This window comes from Pygocentrus nattereri, chromosome 24 (genome assembly GCF_015220715.1).
Source record: "Pygocentrus nattereri isolate fPygNat1 chromosome 24, fPygNat1.pri, whole genome shotgun sequence".
NCBI lineage: Eukaryota > Metazoa > Chordata > Actinopteri > Characiformes > Serrasalmidae > Pygocentrus > Pygocentrus nattereri.
This window is the reverse complement of record NC_051234.1, coordinates 25,040,358-25,054,741: the sequence shown is the minus strand read 5'-3', so window position 1 is coordinate 25,054,741 and position 14,384 is coordinate 25,040,358. Positions and strand designations below refer to the sequence as shown.

At 36.9% G+C, this 14,384-nt stretch overlaps 1 protein-coding gene and 2 non-coding genes across 3 annotated transcripts; 1 reads left to right on the top strand and 2 right to left on the bottom strand.

Annotated features, from left to right (window-relative positions):
* Positions 1-1,435: 1,435 nt before the first annotated feature.
* On the bottom strand, positions 1,436-1,508 carry trnaa-agc. Its single transcript has one exon. It is a non-coding gene; the product is annotated as a tRNA-Ala (tRNA).
* Positions 1,509-2,277: 769 nt separating this feature from the next.
* trnay-gua lies at positions 2,278-2,364 on the top strand. Its single transcript is given in 2 exon segments — positions 2,278-2,314; positions 2,329-2,364. It is a non-coding gene; the product is annotated as a tRNA-Tyr (tRNA).
* Positions 2,365-2,970: 606 nt separating this feature from the next.
* dnajc5b (DnaJ (Hsp40) homolog, subfamily C, member 5 beta) lies at positions 2,971-14,384 on the bottom strand. Its single transcript, XM_017716766.2, has 5 exons — positions 14,313-14,384; positions 13,515-13,637; positions 9,245-9,458; positions 8,266-8,440; positions 2,971-3,071 (listed from the first exon to the last, which is right to left on the bottom strand). Exons 2-5 carry the CDS (start codon positions 13,619-13,621, stop codon positions 2,986-2,988), a joined length of 582 nt encoding a protein of 193 aa, XP_017572255.1. The 5' UTR covers positions 13,622-13,637; positions 14,313-14,384; the 3' UTR covers positions 2,971-2,985.

Sequence of the window (14,384 nt, the reverse complement as noted above, 5' to 3'; positions counted from 1 at the left end):
TGATCATTATGGCTAAATAACTCCAGCCTGCTTTAGGAAAAGAGGGTGTTTGGATGATGCAGGCATTGATGCTGCTACCTCTCACATGATAAGCAAGAGTTCTACCACTTGAGCTAATTCCCCTACGTCTACCGTTGACAGCAAAGGCCAAACCTCAATGCTGATTTCAGCTTTCTGCACAAAAATGGGATGCATGTTTACAATACAATCCTTCTGCTACATATGTAGACATAGTACTGAGGTCATGAAAGTACAACAGGGACTATCTTTAAAGATTTATTGTTAAACAACAATGTATATGTGTATACAGTACTGTGTGAAAGTCTTAGGCACCCAAGACACATTTTCAAAATCTATTTATTTGTGTAGTATGTGTTTATTTGCTGAGAAATGCTTTAATATTTGAATAAACAAAATTTATAGAATAATGATTTATATATATATATATATATATATATATATATGAAATGAAATGAACCTTTATTGTCATTACACATTGTACTTGTACATTTGCGCAATGAAATTGGTTTACAGCCCCCCCTCCCCTCTTGGTGCAATAGAAATAGAAAGTTTAAATATAAAATAGAAAAGTTTTAAAATATAAACAAATTAAATAACAGATTAGAGCTACGGTTAACTATTATATATATATATATATATATATATATATATATATATATATATATATATATATAATAAATAGTAATTTTAAATTTAAATAGTAATCTGCGATAGACTGGCGACCTGTCCACGGTGTATCCTGCCTTCCGCCCGATGACCACTGGGATAGGCTCCAGCACCACACCCCCAACCCCCCTGTGACCCTGAGGGAGAAGCGGCTTAGAAAATGGATGGATGGATGGATGGATGGATGGATGGATGTTAACGTGTTTCTTTAACCATTTTTAAACCTCTCCTCAAGGAAGTCCAGTACTATATGTAGTTAAAAAGCAGCTCCTGGTTTGACCAATCAGTGCTTCAGTAATTTGAGCTCATGATGTAATTGATGATATTAAGGAGTCTCTGTGGCGGCTGTGAAGGTGTCAAGGAAAAATATGGACCCAAGAAATGACTTTTTATTGTTTTTATGTTTATTTGAATTATGAATATGACTTCATTCTAATGTATATTGTGATAAACTCACTGCTGAGGTAAATTGTTCCAAAATTTGCTTAGATGCCTAAAACTTTCGCACAGTACTGTACAATCATAGATAGATAGATAGATAGATAGATAGATGTAATTAATATCTGACATTTTTTATTAATAACTTATTTAGTTGACATATAACATTCTGTAGTAAAGTGTAGCAGTAAAGTGATGACCTGATAAGACAGTGCTTGTGCTACATATTAAACATATAACTAAGTAACCGTCAACATCGATCATGACTTTAGAACTATCGTTACAGCCTGCTTTAGGAAAACAGAGTGTTTGGAGAATGCGGGCATCGATCCCGCTACCTCTCGCATGCTAAGCGAGCGCTCTACCATTTGAGCTAATTCCCCACTACACATGTTACCCCTAACCCCAAACCTAGCCCTAACCCTAGCTCTGGCCCTAACCCTAGCCCTAACCCCGATTCCGACTTTTTGTTTTGTTCATTCCAGGGACTGCGTGTTCCGTAAGGCAGTCATTGTACTAACGTTAGCGCTAGCTACGTATTTAGACGTACACAACGAGGTCGTGAAAGATGTGAGGAGAACCAATCTAAATATTTTAACAACAGTATTTCAGCTGCAGCATTGATCTCTTTTAAATGGCCATCTTAACAAAGTCCACAAGAAGTTAGGCTTCCAGCTGACTATAATTCATGTAAACGTTAGTTAATCTAGTTAAGTCGACTGACGTAACTAGTTAGGTTAACTGTTAAAACAATTGGAGATATCTGGCTTCTTTTCCAGCGTGGCTAAGCATACATAACGCTACCTAGCGTTAACTTACCTAACCTACTTGTTTAAACCGAATACTTTGCACATGCTTTGTCCCAACAGAAGCCTAAAGACGGTTGCTACTTTTGTCAGGTACGTTAGGTTACATTTGGGCTGTGTTTGGTAAAGCTAACGTTACCTAACCCTATAGCTTTGCCAACGCTGATTTGTTGCTGGCTATTTAGCTGTGCTAACGTTGGCTAGATGCCTTATAACCAAGGACTTGTAACACGTAAAATAAAATCGGAAATGTACAACGTTGTGTCACTTTCAGTACTAGCAAAGACAGTGTCAAAGCACTACACTCTATTTACATCTAGACAAGAAATCGCCTCGCTCTCAGGGCCCTTCGATAGCTCAGTTGGTAGAGCGGAGGACTGTAGTGGCTAATGCTGAAATCCTTAGGTCGCTGGTTCGAATCCGGCTCGAAGGAGTCACAACGTTTTTCTTTCGCTGTTATTGCCACATTTCATAGGCGTCACATCAGATCCGCTTTGCGTGGGTAAATGTAACTTTAAGTCTCATTTATAGTATCATAATGCTTTTTACAAATAGATGCTTATATTTCCCACTCATTCTCTATCCAAAGACTAACTGATGACTATTTATACTGTATGTATGATAACAGCACAGAGATAGAATGGCGTTATTATTCAAGCTTCAATAGACTTTTCAAAATGCATAAAAACATTAAACTCAAATAATATAAACTTGTCTAAAATTCCCCACTTATTTGAAAACGAGTATGTTTTATTCCTTTATATATTGAACATGGGTCACAGTAGTATCATCATCATCATTACATTATCAGGTCTCATTATATATGCACAAAAATCATGTATGCACAAAATTGGACTAAAAGCTATTTATCAGATATTTACAGACAGCATAGGTTGAAAAAAGTCTAAGCCACATACATGTAAGGCTTTTCTGTATACATTGCATTCTTTTGTTAATTGTTCAGGGATACACTGAAAAAGGTATTGAACTATTAAATTAAGAAGTATACTAGAAACTGCTGTCTATCATGTGTCAGTTAATAATGTTGTTTTTCTCAGGTGTATGTTCGGTGTCCATCCCCAATCAACTGGGTTTTCTCACTTGCGTTGGTTGGCTGATGCACAACAGGAGTGTCACCATCTGCAAAAAAGTAAGTACATGTAAGTGAGGACAAGAGTCATCAGCCAAATGATAAATGCCCCTCTCGCCAGCCCCCCGATACAGTGTTAAATTACAGAATCATCATTTTCAATCGTCAGCTTCACTTGCAGCAAATGAAAAGCGAAGCTGACAATTTTGTTCACAGACACACATGAAATACTTAAAAAAAGTAGTGATGGCTGAATACTGAATACATTGTCCTAAACGTATTCAGTAATTTTATATATTTATACATAGTTTATTTGATTCAGATTTTTCCTCACTGTTACTAGTTGGCATTTTTCTTCATTTAAGTTTTCTGTTAATAATTCTCTTTTCACTGACATGTTGTCCCAAAATTCTTTTAGAATTTTTTCCTCTCTCATTGCCTGTTTCTGTCCAAGTACCAAGTCTACGTATCAGTCTACACAGGCTTTACTATAACTCAGTAACACTGAGAATAATAACTGATCACATTGATTTATCAGTCTGCTCAGGCTTTAGCAGAGCTCAGTAACACTGAGAATAATAACTGATCACATTGATTTATCAGTCTACTCAGGCTTTAGCAGAGCTCAGTAACACTGAGATTAATAACTGATCACATTGATTTATCAGTCTACTCAGCCTTTAGCAGAGCTCAGTAACACTGAGATTAATAACTGATCACATTGATTTATCAGTCTACTCAGCCTTTAGCAGAGCTCAGTAACACTGAGATTAATAACTGATCATCACATTGATTTATCAGTCTACTCAGGCTTTAGCAGAGCTCAGTAACACTGAGAATAATAACGGATCACATTGATTTATCAGTGTACTCAGGCTTTAGCAGAGCTCAGTAACACTGAGAATAATAACGGATCACAATGATTTATCAGTCTACTCAGGCTTTAGCAGAGCTCAGTAACACTGAGAATAATAACTGATCACATTGATTTATCAGTCTACTCAGGCTTTAGCAGAGCTCAGTAACACTGAGATTAATAACTGATCACATTGATTTATCAGTCTACTCAGCCTTTAGCAGAGCTCAGTAACACTGAGATTAATAACTGATCATCACATTGATTTATCAGTGTACTCAGGCTTTAGCAGAGCTCAGTAACACTGAGATTAATAACTGATCATCACATTGATTTATCAGTGTACTCAGGCTTTAGCAGAGCTCAGTAACACTGAGAATAATAACTGATCATCACATTGATTTATCAGTGTACTCAGGCTTTAGCAGAGCTCAGTAACACTGAGATTAATAACTGATCATCACATTGATTTATCAGTGTACTCAGGCTTTAGCAGAGCTCAGTAACACTGAGATTAATAACTGATCATCACATTGATTTATCAGTGTACTCAGGCTTTAGCAGAGCTCAGTAACACTGAGATTAATAACTGATCATCACATTGATTTATCAGTCTACTTAGGCTTTAGCAGAGCTCAGTAACACTGAGATTAATAACTGATCATCACATTGATTTATCAGTCTACTTAGGCTTTAGCAGAGCTCAGTAACACTGAGATTAATAACTGATCATCACATTGATTTATCAGTCTACTCAGGCTTTAGCAGAGCTCAGTAACACTGAGATTAATAATTGATCAATTCATTTATCAGTCTACTCAGCCTTTAGCAGAGCTCAGTAACACTGAGATTAATAACTGATCAATTCATTTATCAGTCTACTTAGTCTTTAGCAGAGCTCAGTAACGCTGAGATTAATAACTGATCAATTCATTTATCAGTCTACTTAGGCTTTAGCAGAGCTCAGTGACACTGAGATTAATAACTGATCAATTCATTTATCAGTCTACTCAGCCTTTAGCAGAGCTCAGTAACACTGAGATTAATAACTGATCACATTGATTTATCACTCTACTTAGGCTTTAGCAGAGCTCAGTAACACTGAGATTAATAACTGATCATCACATTGATTTATCAGTCTACTCAGGCTTTAGCAGAGCTCAGTAACACTGAGATTAATAATTGATCAATTCATTTATCAGTCTACTCAGCCTTTAGCAGAGCTCAGTAACACTGAGATTAATAACTGATCAATTCATTTATCAGTCTACTTAGTCTTTAGCAGAGCTCAGTAACGCTGAGATTAATAACTGATCAATTCATTTATCAGTCTACTTAGGCTTTAGCAGAGCTCGGTAACACTGAAATTAATAACTGATCACATTGATTTATCAGTCTACTTAGGCTTTAGCAGAGCTCAGTGACACTGAGATTAATAACTGATCAATTCATTTATCAGTCTACTCAGCCTTTAGCAGAGCTCAGTAACACTGAGATTAATAACTGATCAATTCATTTATTAGTCTACTCAGCCTTTAGCAGAGCTCAGTAACACTGAGATTAATAACTGATCACATTGATTTATCACTCTACTTAGGCTTTAGCAGAGCTCAGTAACACAGAGTTTAATAACTGATCATCACATTGATTTACCTGTCTACTCAGGCTTTAGGAGGAACTTCAGTGTTTGTAAACTGTTAAATGAGGTCCTCTTCAGAATTTGTCTAATGTTTGCTACTTTCCATGCACTGATTTTAAAATAGTTAGATTTTTTAAATAATTTTTTATTTAGTTTGTAAATAAAATATGTTTCTAAACATATTCTCCTAGAATGTAGAAAGTAACTGTAGTCTGAATACTACCTTTACAGAATGTAACTTGGACTGAATACAGATAATTTCTGCATTCTGAATATTCAGTACTTGTATTCCGTTACATCCCAACTCTGTTTGTTCATTCCAAGGACGTTGCTGTTGGTCTTCCCCAGCAGCCTGTAATTCTTTTTCCTAATGGAATGAGCGCTATGTCCCCCCGTTTGAAGGGCAGCCCACTGTTTGCTGGCTTTCCCCACAATGGGAGAGGTTATTTGATGCTGTCTGCCCAGAAAAAAAGCTCTCTGAGCCTAAAGCCATGACACTCCCTGTTCAGAGAGTTTTCAGAGCAAGTCACAATGTAAACTGTCCTCTGTGGTGTTTTCCTAGTGGATATTTTTAGGACAAGCATCACGTTAGCTGGTGTCTGCTGGACCCGGATCCACAAATACAGTGTTTGATAGGAAGAGCTGTGGGCAAACATGACATGAAAACAACTTATAAAGGCTAGCGTTTCATGTCTCCTCTGTCTTGCATGATATTTTTCAAAGGGTTGAAACAAACAGATTGTTTCTTATTAGCATGTGATAACTAAAAATAACTGGTATGCAAACTCACTTTGAGAAATGACTCAGAGGCAGTAATTATCAGTTTTTGTGAGGGACTTCAGCAGACATGAAAAACCTCCTACAGCTAACTGGCACAAAAACAATGGCTTATATCCAAACATCTGGCTCAGACGCATCTAGCCTATTTATTGTCACTAACGGGGTGTCTGATTGTGTTTAGAAAAACATGTATTTTAAGCTCTGCGCTGTGAGCACCAGTATCAATCCCTGCTCCACATAAAGCACTTTCTTCAGAAGACAACTTGTGCTCTAATAAAGTAAAGATGAACCAATTATGAATTATGTAATTTTAGCCATTGTTGAAACTTTGCCTGAGTTGGCCTGTGTGCTCAACAATATCCATATTTTTGTCAGATGTAAAATAGGGCCAATATTAAAAAGAAAGAGTCCTGCTTTATATTCAACATATCTATGTTGGATGTTTATCAAGTAATAAAACACATTGTACTTGTCTAAGTATATTGGATATTCTTTTGTGTTATGTCTATGTTCAATTAATCAACTTTTAGGTGTGGGCAATGTGATGATATTAATTGTTACAGAGATAAACTATATCACATTACATCATAATATGCTTTTTAAAATATATTTCAGATACTTCAACCATTCTGGGCTGAATCTAGTATTAATGTTATTTGTTGTGTTATGTAGTATTCTGTAGTGGACCTCCCTCAGCCCCGTTGGTATTGTCAAAAGTCACAATTTCATATCCTTTTTGTGCTTACATCCATCAATCGTCTCTCACTGCACACTCAGCGTGCACTGTGCAAATATATCACACAACTAATAGGAATCCACCCAACTGCAGTAAAGAAATCCTGACTGCTAGGTAATGGATACAGTTTAGATTCTGTTCAGTAATGTTAGCTATCTGGCTTTGTGCATTTGCCAGGTAGCAGAGAAGGAAGTTCTTCAAAAGTACCTTCCACCTTCAAGATACATCAGAAGAGGGTTTTCCTACTTTTTAATATAGAAAAACCCACTTCAGAGACCATTGTGGCTGAGCTATGTTTACTACAGACATATGTTTTTGTTTTGGCCAGAGTGACCCTTTATAGAACACAGATCAATGGCATGTTTTATTACAAACGTGAGCATAATTAGGCCTGTTTAATTAGATATAGTGTAGTATACACCTAAAAACGATGGCTCTACAAGGATTCTTTAGTAAAAATAATGGTTCTATATAGAACCATGAATACTCAAAGAACCCTCTGCATGATTAAAGGGATCTTTTCAACTGATGGTGTTCTTCAGATTGATGGAGAATGTGTATATGTGTGCAATGTAATATAAACCATAATGTATTCATAAGGAGCCCAGCATAAGCATAAAAATTAGCCAGAAAAGTTTTATACGAAAGAGCTGTTTGAATTCTTTGCATGTTTAAATGCTTGTTCTCAGTGATGGAGAAACAAGTGTGGTTATTCAAAAAATCTGTTAAAAATTTTTTTATAACACCTAAAAAAATCAAATATTGTTACAAGTCAAAGAACCTTTGGTTACTCTTTACTTGAAGCCTGATACATAACATAACATATCATAAACAAAATCACCATACCATAAACATGCCATGACAGATGTCATATGCTGTCATGAGTTGTCTTGACAGATTTGGTTCAGTAATATAACAACGTCATGTTACTATTACTGTTATTACTGTAATTTTCATGATATAAGCTCCTGTCACATGACATCTCTCATCTCACACAACACCTCATAACAGCATATAACATTTGCTGTGATTTATTTGTGGCATGGTTATGTCAATGTTATGAAGTGTTCCTGAACATTTTTTGGTACTATGTAGTGTAGGAGTTTTAAGCATGGGCTAACTGGATAGATATTGTTTGGTATCGACTCTCAAGGGCTCAGTATCAGTGATGTAATCACTACAGATTCCTTGGGTTTATCAGCTATGTGTGTGTGTGTGCCCACGTATGCTCACCCCTCTCCACATCAGTGCGGATCTGCTCCTCTAGGTCCTCAGGAGACACATAACACTCGGGGTCTTCCTCTCCAGGGGTGCGCGGCTTACACTTCCCACAGCAGCAGTTGAAGCAGCAGCACAGGCAGCAGCAGAAATAGCAGCCTGTCAGTAAGCCACAGATGGCAAATAGACCCTGTAAGTAAGCATGCATACAGAAATGCACAAGATTTGATTAAAACTGAAAAAATGAAGGGGGCTTGAAAACACACTCGGCACATACAGCAATTAGTGTGAAACCACTGACATTAACTCTTCAATGCAGATGCAAAAACATGTCTCTTTCTGCCGTTTACTCTGTTCCACTAATAATGTGTTGTCTCAGAGCATATTTGATATGTAAAAACATGATATAAGAAAGCAGAAAATCCATACATTTTTATTTAGGCTTTCTCAGAAACCACATTTTTATATAGCAAACACGTGAATAGGAATATTAGTCATTTTTTATTCTCACTCTGATTATACAAAACAATAATAGGCATTTACTGATCAAAATCACACTGATGAGCTCACATTTTCGGGAAAAAAAAACATACCGCATCAGGAAATAAAGCAGGCCTTGTGCATCTTTTGTACAGTGATAGAAAACATAGCAGCATACAGAAAACTCCAATTCTACATGCTGATATGCTTCACTATGGTCAACATGCTATAAACTCCTCTGGCAGCAGAGTTCAGGAGGTCATCACTAAACTCTCAGAATGGACTGGCAGTGTGATGCTCGGTTTGACTGGGTTAACTTGATCTAACAAAGCTGAAAGTTTTACATTTGTTTTAATTTATTATGCAAACTGCCATTCTGAGTAAGCAAACATATAAACAGTTATAAATCATATACTTTATGGCACCGCTGTGTAAGTATTGGCCCTGTTGTGGTCAGAAATCTAAGAGAGCGTATATGGCCTTACTGTCTGTGACATTGTCCTGGATATCTCACCTTGGCCCACCAACTGGATAGCATGAAGTATGTGTTCACGTTCTCCTCTCCGAATTGCTGTGACACGTACAGGCCCAAAGAGCCATACTTGTCGTAAATGTTCCTCTTCGTGACGTCAGAAAGAACCGCATGTGCATTGTTAAGCTCCTTGAATTTTTCAGCAGCTTCAGGGTTCTCTGGGTTCTTGTCAGGGTGATATTTCAGAGCAAGTTTCCTGCAAGAATGGAAACAGGTCTTTTATCATCTCTTCAGATTTCCAAAAACAAATGCCTACAATTCAGGGAATGGCTAAAACTCAAAGGGAAACCCCTTTATTTTTTTCCAAACTACTCAAACTCACTTGAGGTCACCTTTTATGTAGGTTGATGGATTTTGTGTATTTGCACTGTATTATTCCCAAATAATTTTGAGCTCAGGTTATTCAACTTTGCTGTATCAATTTAGACATATTTTTATGCTGTTTTTAAACAGCCAGTGAGGAAAATGTCCAAGCGTTGACCCTGCCGTCATCAGAAGTTCAATCCCCAGCGATGTCACAGCCATCCATATAATCAGAGAGCATAATTAACCTCTTCCTGGGTGAGGATGATGTCCTGCTTTTCTCCTATCACTGCACATATTGCTGGCCATTGTGTGCAAGTGTTAGCTGAAGTAACAGTATTTGCGCTTGGCGTTCTCTGTCAAGTGTGTTGAGCTGTCCAATGACGTGTTAGGAACAGATTGTCTTTGAGGAAACATGTGGACGCTTTCGCCCTCCCAAGGGGTTTGGCTTGGACTAAATTGGGTTAAAAAACTTATAGATATATCATCTGAGAGGGATTATTTCTAAAAACGAATTTAAGGAATGACCATAAGTCTATGGAAAAATCCCCTACAATAGTTTTGAATGAACACAGGATGTACCTATTTAAAGGCATTTTCACTGTTAAGTAGGAGATGATGAGAGGGAAAACTTCCCTCTCAGACACAGATTTGTCAGCATATGTTACAGTTAATAATGTGCAGTGTCCTGTGGGAGGACCTCAGCAACATTTGGGTCTCAGACAGATGTGGCTCTGCTGTGGATCAGATGGCCTTATTTACACCTGACTTTTACCTGCCAACTGACTGTGTGCAGAACGCAGCCCATGTTAGCAGCTTTGGCAGTGTGTCAGCGCATGGGGTTGAGGAGAGCATCATCAACTGCTGTTATTTTCTCTATTGGAATTCTCACTTGCTATTTTTACATCAAGTGAGCTCTCAATGAGTCTACAATGTCAGTATCATCACCTTATATTATTCCCAAACCATTTTGAACTCAATTTAGGTTAACTGTCAGATGTACTAATTTAGTTAGAGAAGTTTTTTAACAGTCAGAATGGAAATATTGAGTGTGCAGTGTTGTGGAATTCTAGAAAACATGAAATGTAGAAAATTTCCCCCTAATTTCAAACCCGTATAATTGGCCAAAACATATTTAGTGTCTGAAGCTTGCTTCTTTAGTTTTGTACTGGAGTTATGAGGCTAATATAATAAAATCTTAGGTGATATAATGTAGACTTCCATTACTTGTCAGCTATGTAATAGTAAAGGCAATGATTATATATACGCGGTACTGTACAAATGTCAGAGGCCACCCTTCACTTATTAGATTGCCAGTCAAAACAGCCATTACGTATAAGTTAAGTGTAAGTATTCACTTACATATGCAGTAGGAAAGTCAAAGGAAAACAGGAGGGAAAACTGATGTTTTCAAAACTGGACTTCAAATGATTATTGAAAGCTACAGAGAAAATGGACCCCCTAACAACCATGCAAGACCCTCCAGACCACCAAAACTGACCAGATAAACAGCTTTTATAATTTGAGAGAGAGGAGAAAATCAACATCCTATTTGCATCACATCTGAAAACGTCCAGTGGTATTTCTGTCCATCCTTCCACTGTGAGAAGGCACCTCAATGCTTGGGTTTGAAAGGATATGTAGCTGCCAAGAAGCCCTTACTGAGAAAAGGAAATAGACAAAAAAGAAGAACATTTGCAAAAAAAGAAGCTGCTGGCGTTTTCAGGACTGTCCACCCCAGAGCCCAGACCTCAGCATCACTGAATGTGTTTGGGATTACTTGGATCGTGAGAGACAGGAAATGAAACCAATTCAAGACAGAACTTGGAGGTGTAGAAAAACGTTTCTGTAGATATTTTGGGTCTCAATGATGAGACAGATGTTCATCTACTTGTAGCTCCAATGCAAAACCAGGGAACGTGGACAATCTTTTACATTTGTAGGGATAAAACTGTACATTTCATTTCTGGTGAATCATTGAGTTTAATACTCAGTATAGGCACCCAAAAAGTATGACTTAAGACAGGTAAAGACAGTCATCTGAGATGGACCATTGTTACTTTGCCCTAGAATGAAACTCTGCAAAACCTTTTGCTTAAAAGTTATAAAATAAACATATCCACTTTTATGTAATGTATTTTTCGCAGTGCTACACTCAAAATTGTCATTTCTCATGAACATTTTATAATGCTCCAAGCACACACGCTCATTAATTTTTGATTAAGCCAATGGCCTCTGAAACAGTTGCTATGATTACATATTCATTAACCGCAAACAAATGCTGTTAAAATGCTTAGCGTTTAAATGGCTCTTAAAGGCAGCGTGAATTAGCGCACGTAAGTGCCATAATTGTTGGAGCATCACTAGAGGTTTGAAGTGAACTCATGTTATGGAATTGGCCCGCTTGCTACTTCAGTGTTTTACTGCTCTTGATATTTTTAGATGAAGCAGGCTCTCTGAGTACATGGAGGCAAGACCAAGAGAAATAGCATGCTCTGCAAACCTCCATATTCTCTATTGCTGCTTGTTAATGTCAAATAAGCTTGGTTTTTAATGATAGTAGATATGTAGGTAAGTAATCAAGAAAAGGCTGAAGGGATAGATTCAAGATTCAAGAGTTTTATTGTCATGTGCACAGCAGAACAGGCAGTTACACTGTAAAATGAAATTCTTACTTTCTTACTTCTTATATTCTTTGATTTGTCACTTTTCTAGGCTTCTCTGCTGTAACATTGTGCTCTCTGTAGTAGCCGTTCAGTCAGAAAGTGGGTCTGCAGTCACATTAAGCCACTATACTGTTAACCAAGGCTACTTTGTTTCCACAGTACTAGCCAAGCAATAGTACAACATTAATCATGCACAAATATGTATGCAAAAATATGTACAGTGTCCTGTAGTAGATAGATAGATAAATATATATATATATATAAACAAACTGTCGGAATAAAACCTCATATCTTCAAAATGGTAACTTTACAGGAAAAGGAAAAAGAATTTTTTTCAATGTCATTTTGGGCCATTTCTTTTGGTCCATTCATCATGAAATATACATACAATGTAAAGGGCAACAAGCATTTTCAAGTTATTTCAAAAACTAAAAATTTTGTTATGACAACAGCAATAAAACTAAAATAGTGTGCCATCTGTTTACCATGAAGATTTTAGTCTTTTTTAAGTCATATTATATTTATACAGCTATTCAGTTATCAAAGGCTTTGATTATAAAAGAGGGTTTTGCAATGATGCACTATTTACCTACTTCTGACATTTTTTGCAGTATATTTCTTTCTATCACTCTGTAATTTGATTTGGTTGCATCATCATCATCATCATCATCATCATAACGAGAACAAAGCCAAACATTTCAAAAGTTGCTTTTGATAACTGGGTTAATATAGTAATTCCAGGTAGTTGCTAATGTGTTTCCAGTTTGTTGCTATGGTGTCCCAGGTAGTTGCTAAACGGCATAAATCAGTAGATATATAGTCAGTAAAGTTAAGAACATGGCTATAAGACTATATGATATGCAAATCTTTGGGCACCCCTGACCAAATGACATGTTTTGTTGATTCTTGAATTATAAATAAATTCACATGTTCTACAGAGAATACACTTCTGCACATTTTCATGCACAATTATGTTTATTTATTTATTTTTTTTTTAACTGAAAACCCATTTGGGAAAAAAATAAAACAGAAAATGTGGCCTGCGCAAAAAGTTATGGCAATTTAATATTTTTTATTTTGTTTTCTAACTTGTTAAACATAACAAATAACTGTGCACCAAAATGTCAAATTTAAAATGATAATGGCAGATTGTTCCCTGTACAGAATGTGTTAGCTTATTTTCACATAGAAAATCCAGAAAACCTTTGCATATTGACTGTATATAACAAAATAAACTGCATTCAGGGACGTGCAAGCAATTGATGTCTTCTGAGTAAACTGACCTGTATGACTTCTTGATGTCATCGTGGGTGCAGTTCTTGTCAAGGCCGAGGACCTGGTACAGAGCCTCACCTGATGTGGACAGGGCTCGTTGCCTTTGTTCAGTCATGTTCCCTGAGCATTACCTTAACAGCAAACATGGGATTCATGGAATAGCTTACTGACAAATCAAATACACACAGTTCCTTTCCCCTTATTTCAAATATGGATGCAAGTTCCAAGCATTGGAAGTCAAGCTCTTCCTGATTGATCTCATATCAGCCTCGTAAAACTAAGGAAGCAGATTTGTCCTGGCTTTTAGACTACATTTGGTGAGAGAGGGGATCTGTGTGAATTGGCTTAGTCAGTGTAAAACTCCTAACAAAACATCTGAATTATGAGGTTTCAATCAGAACTATCCTAAGAAGCAGTTCAGTTCCTTTAAGTCTGTTGACAGCAGCAACTGGTTTGTACTGTACAATGTGTACATCATTTATTATTCTCTGCCAACTGAAATGTAACAAATATCTCAAAACAGACTCACTAAAGATGATTCTGGCTAGTTGGGTAGTAGTTTACATATAGAATAACACTGTTTTGACACAAATTCCCAGAAACCTTTGTATTTTTACGTATCCTCTGTCTGAATAATTCCATCACTGTTAGTGAGCCTGTATTGAATATTTAATAATCCACCAAATTAGATAACCCTGACATCTCCCTGCACCAAAAAGTATGTGGAATAACAAAAAAGTGAATAACAAAACAGAAGCTTGATCAGAAACAGCAGTAATCCCTCAGAAAGCCATTAGCTCTCTTACCTGTTGAAGCCAACTTCAGACTCTGGGGGCCGGCTCTGTCCGATGCTTGGCAGACAGGTCAATGGAGTCCGG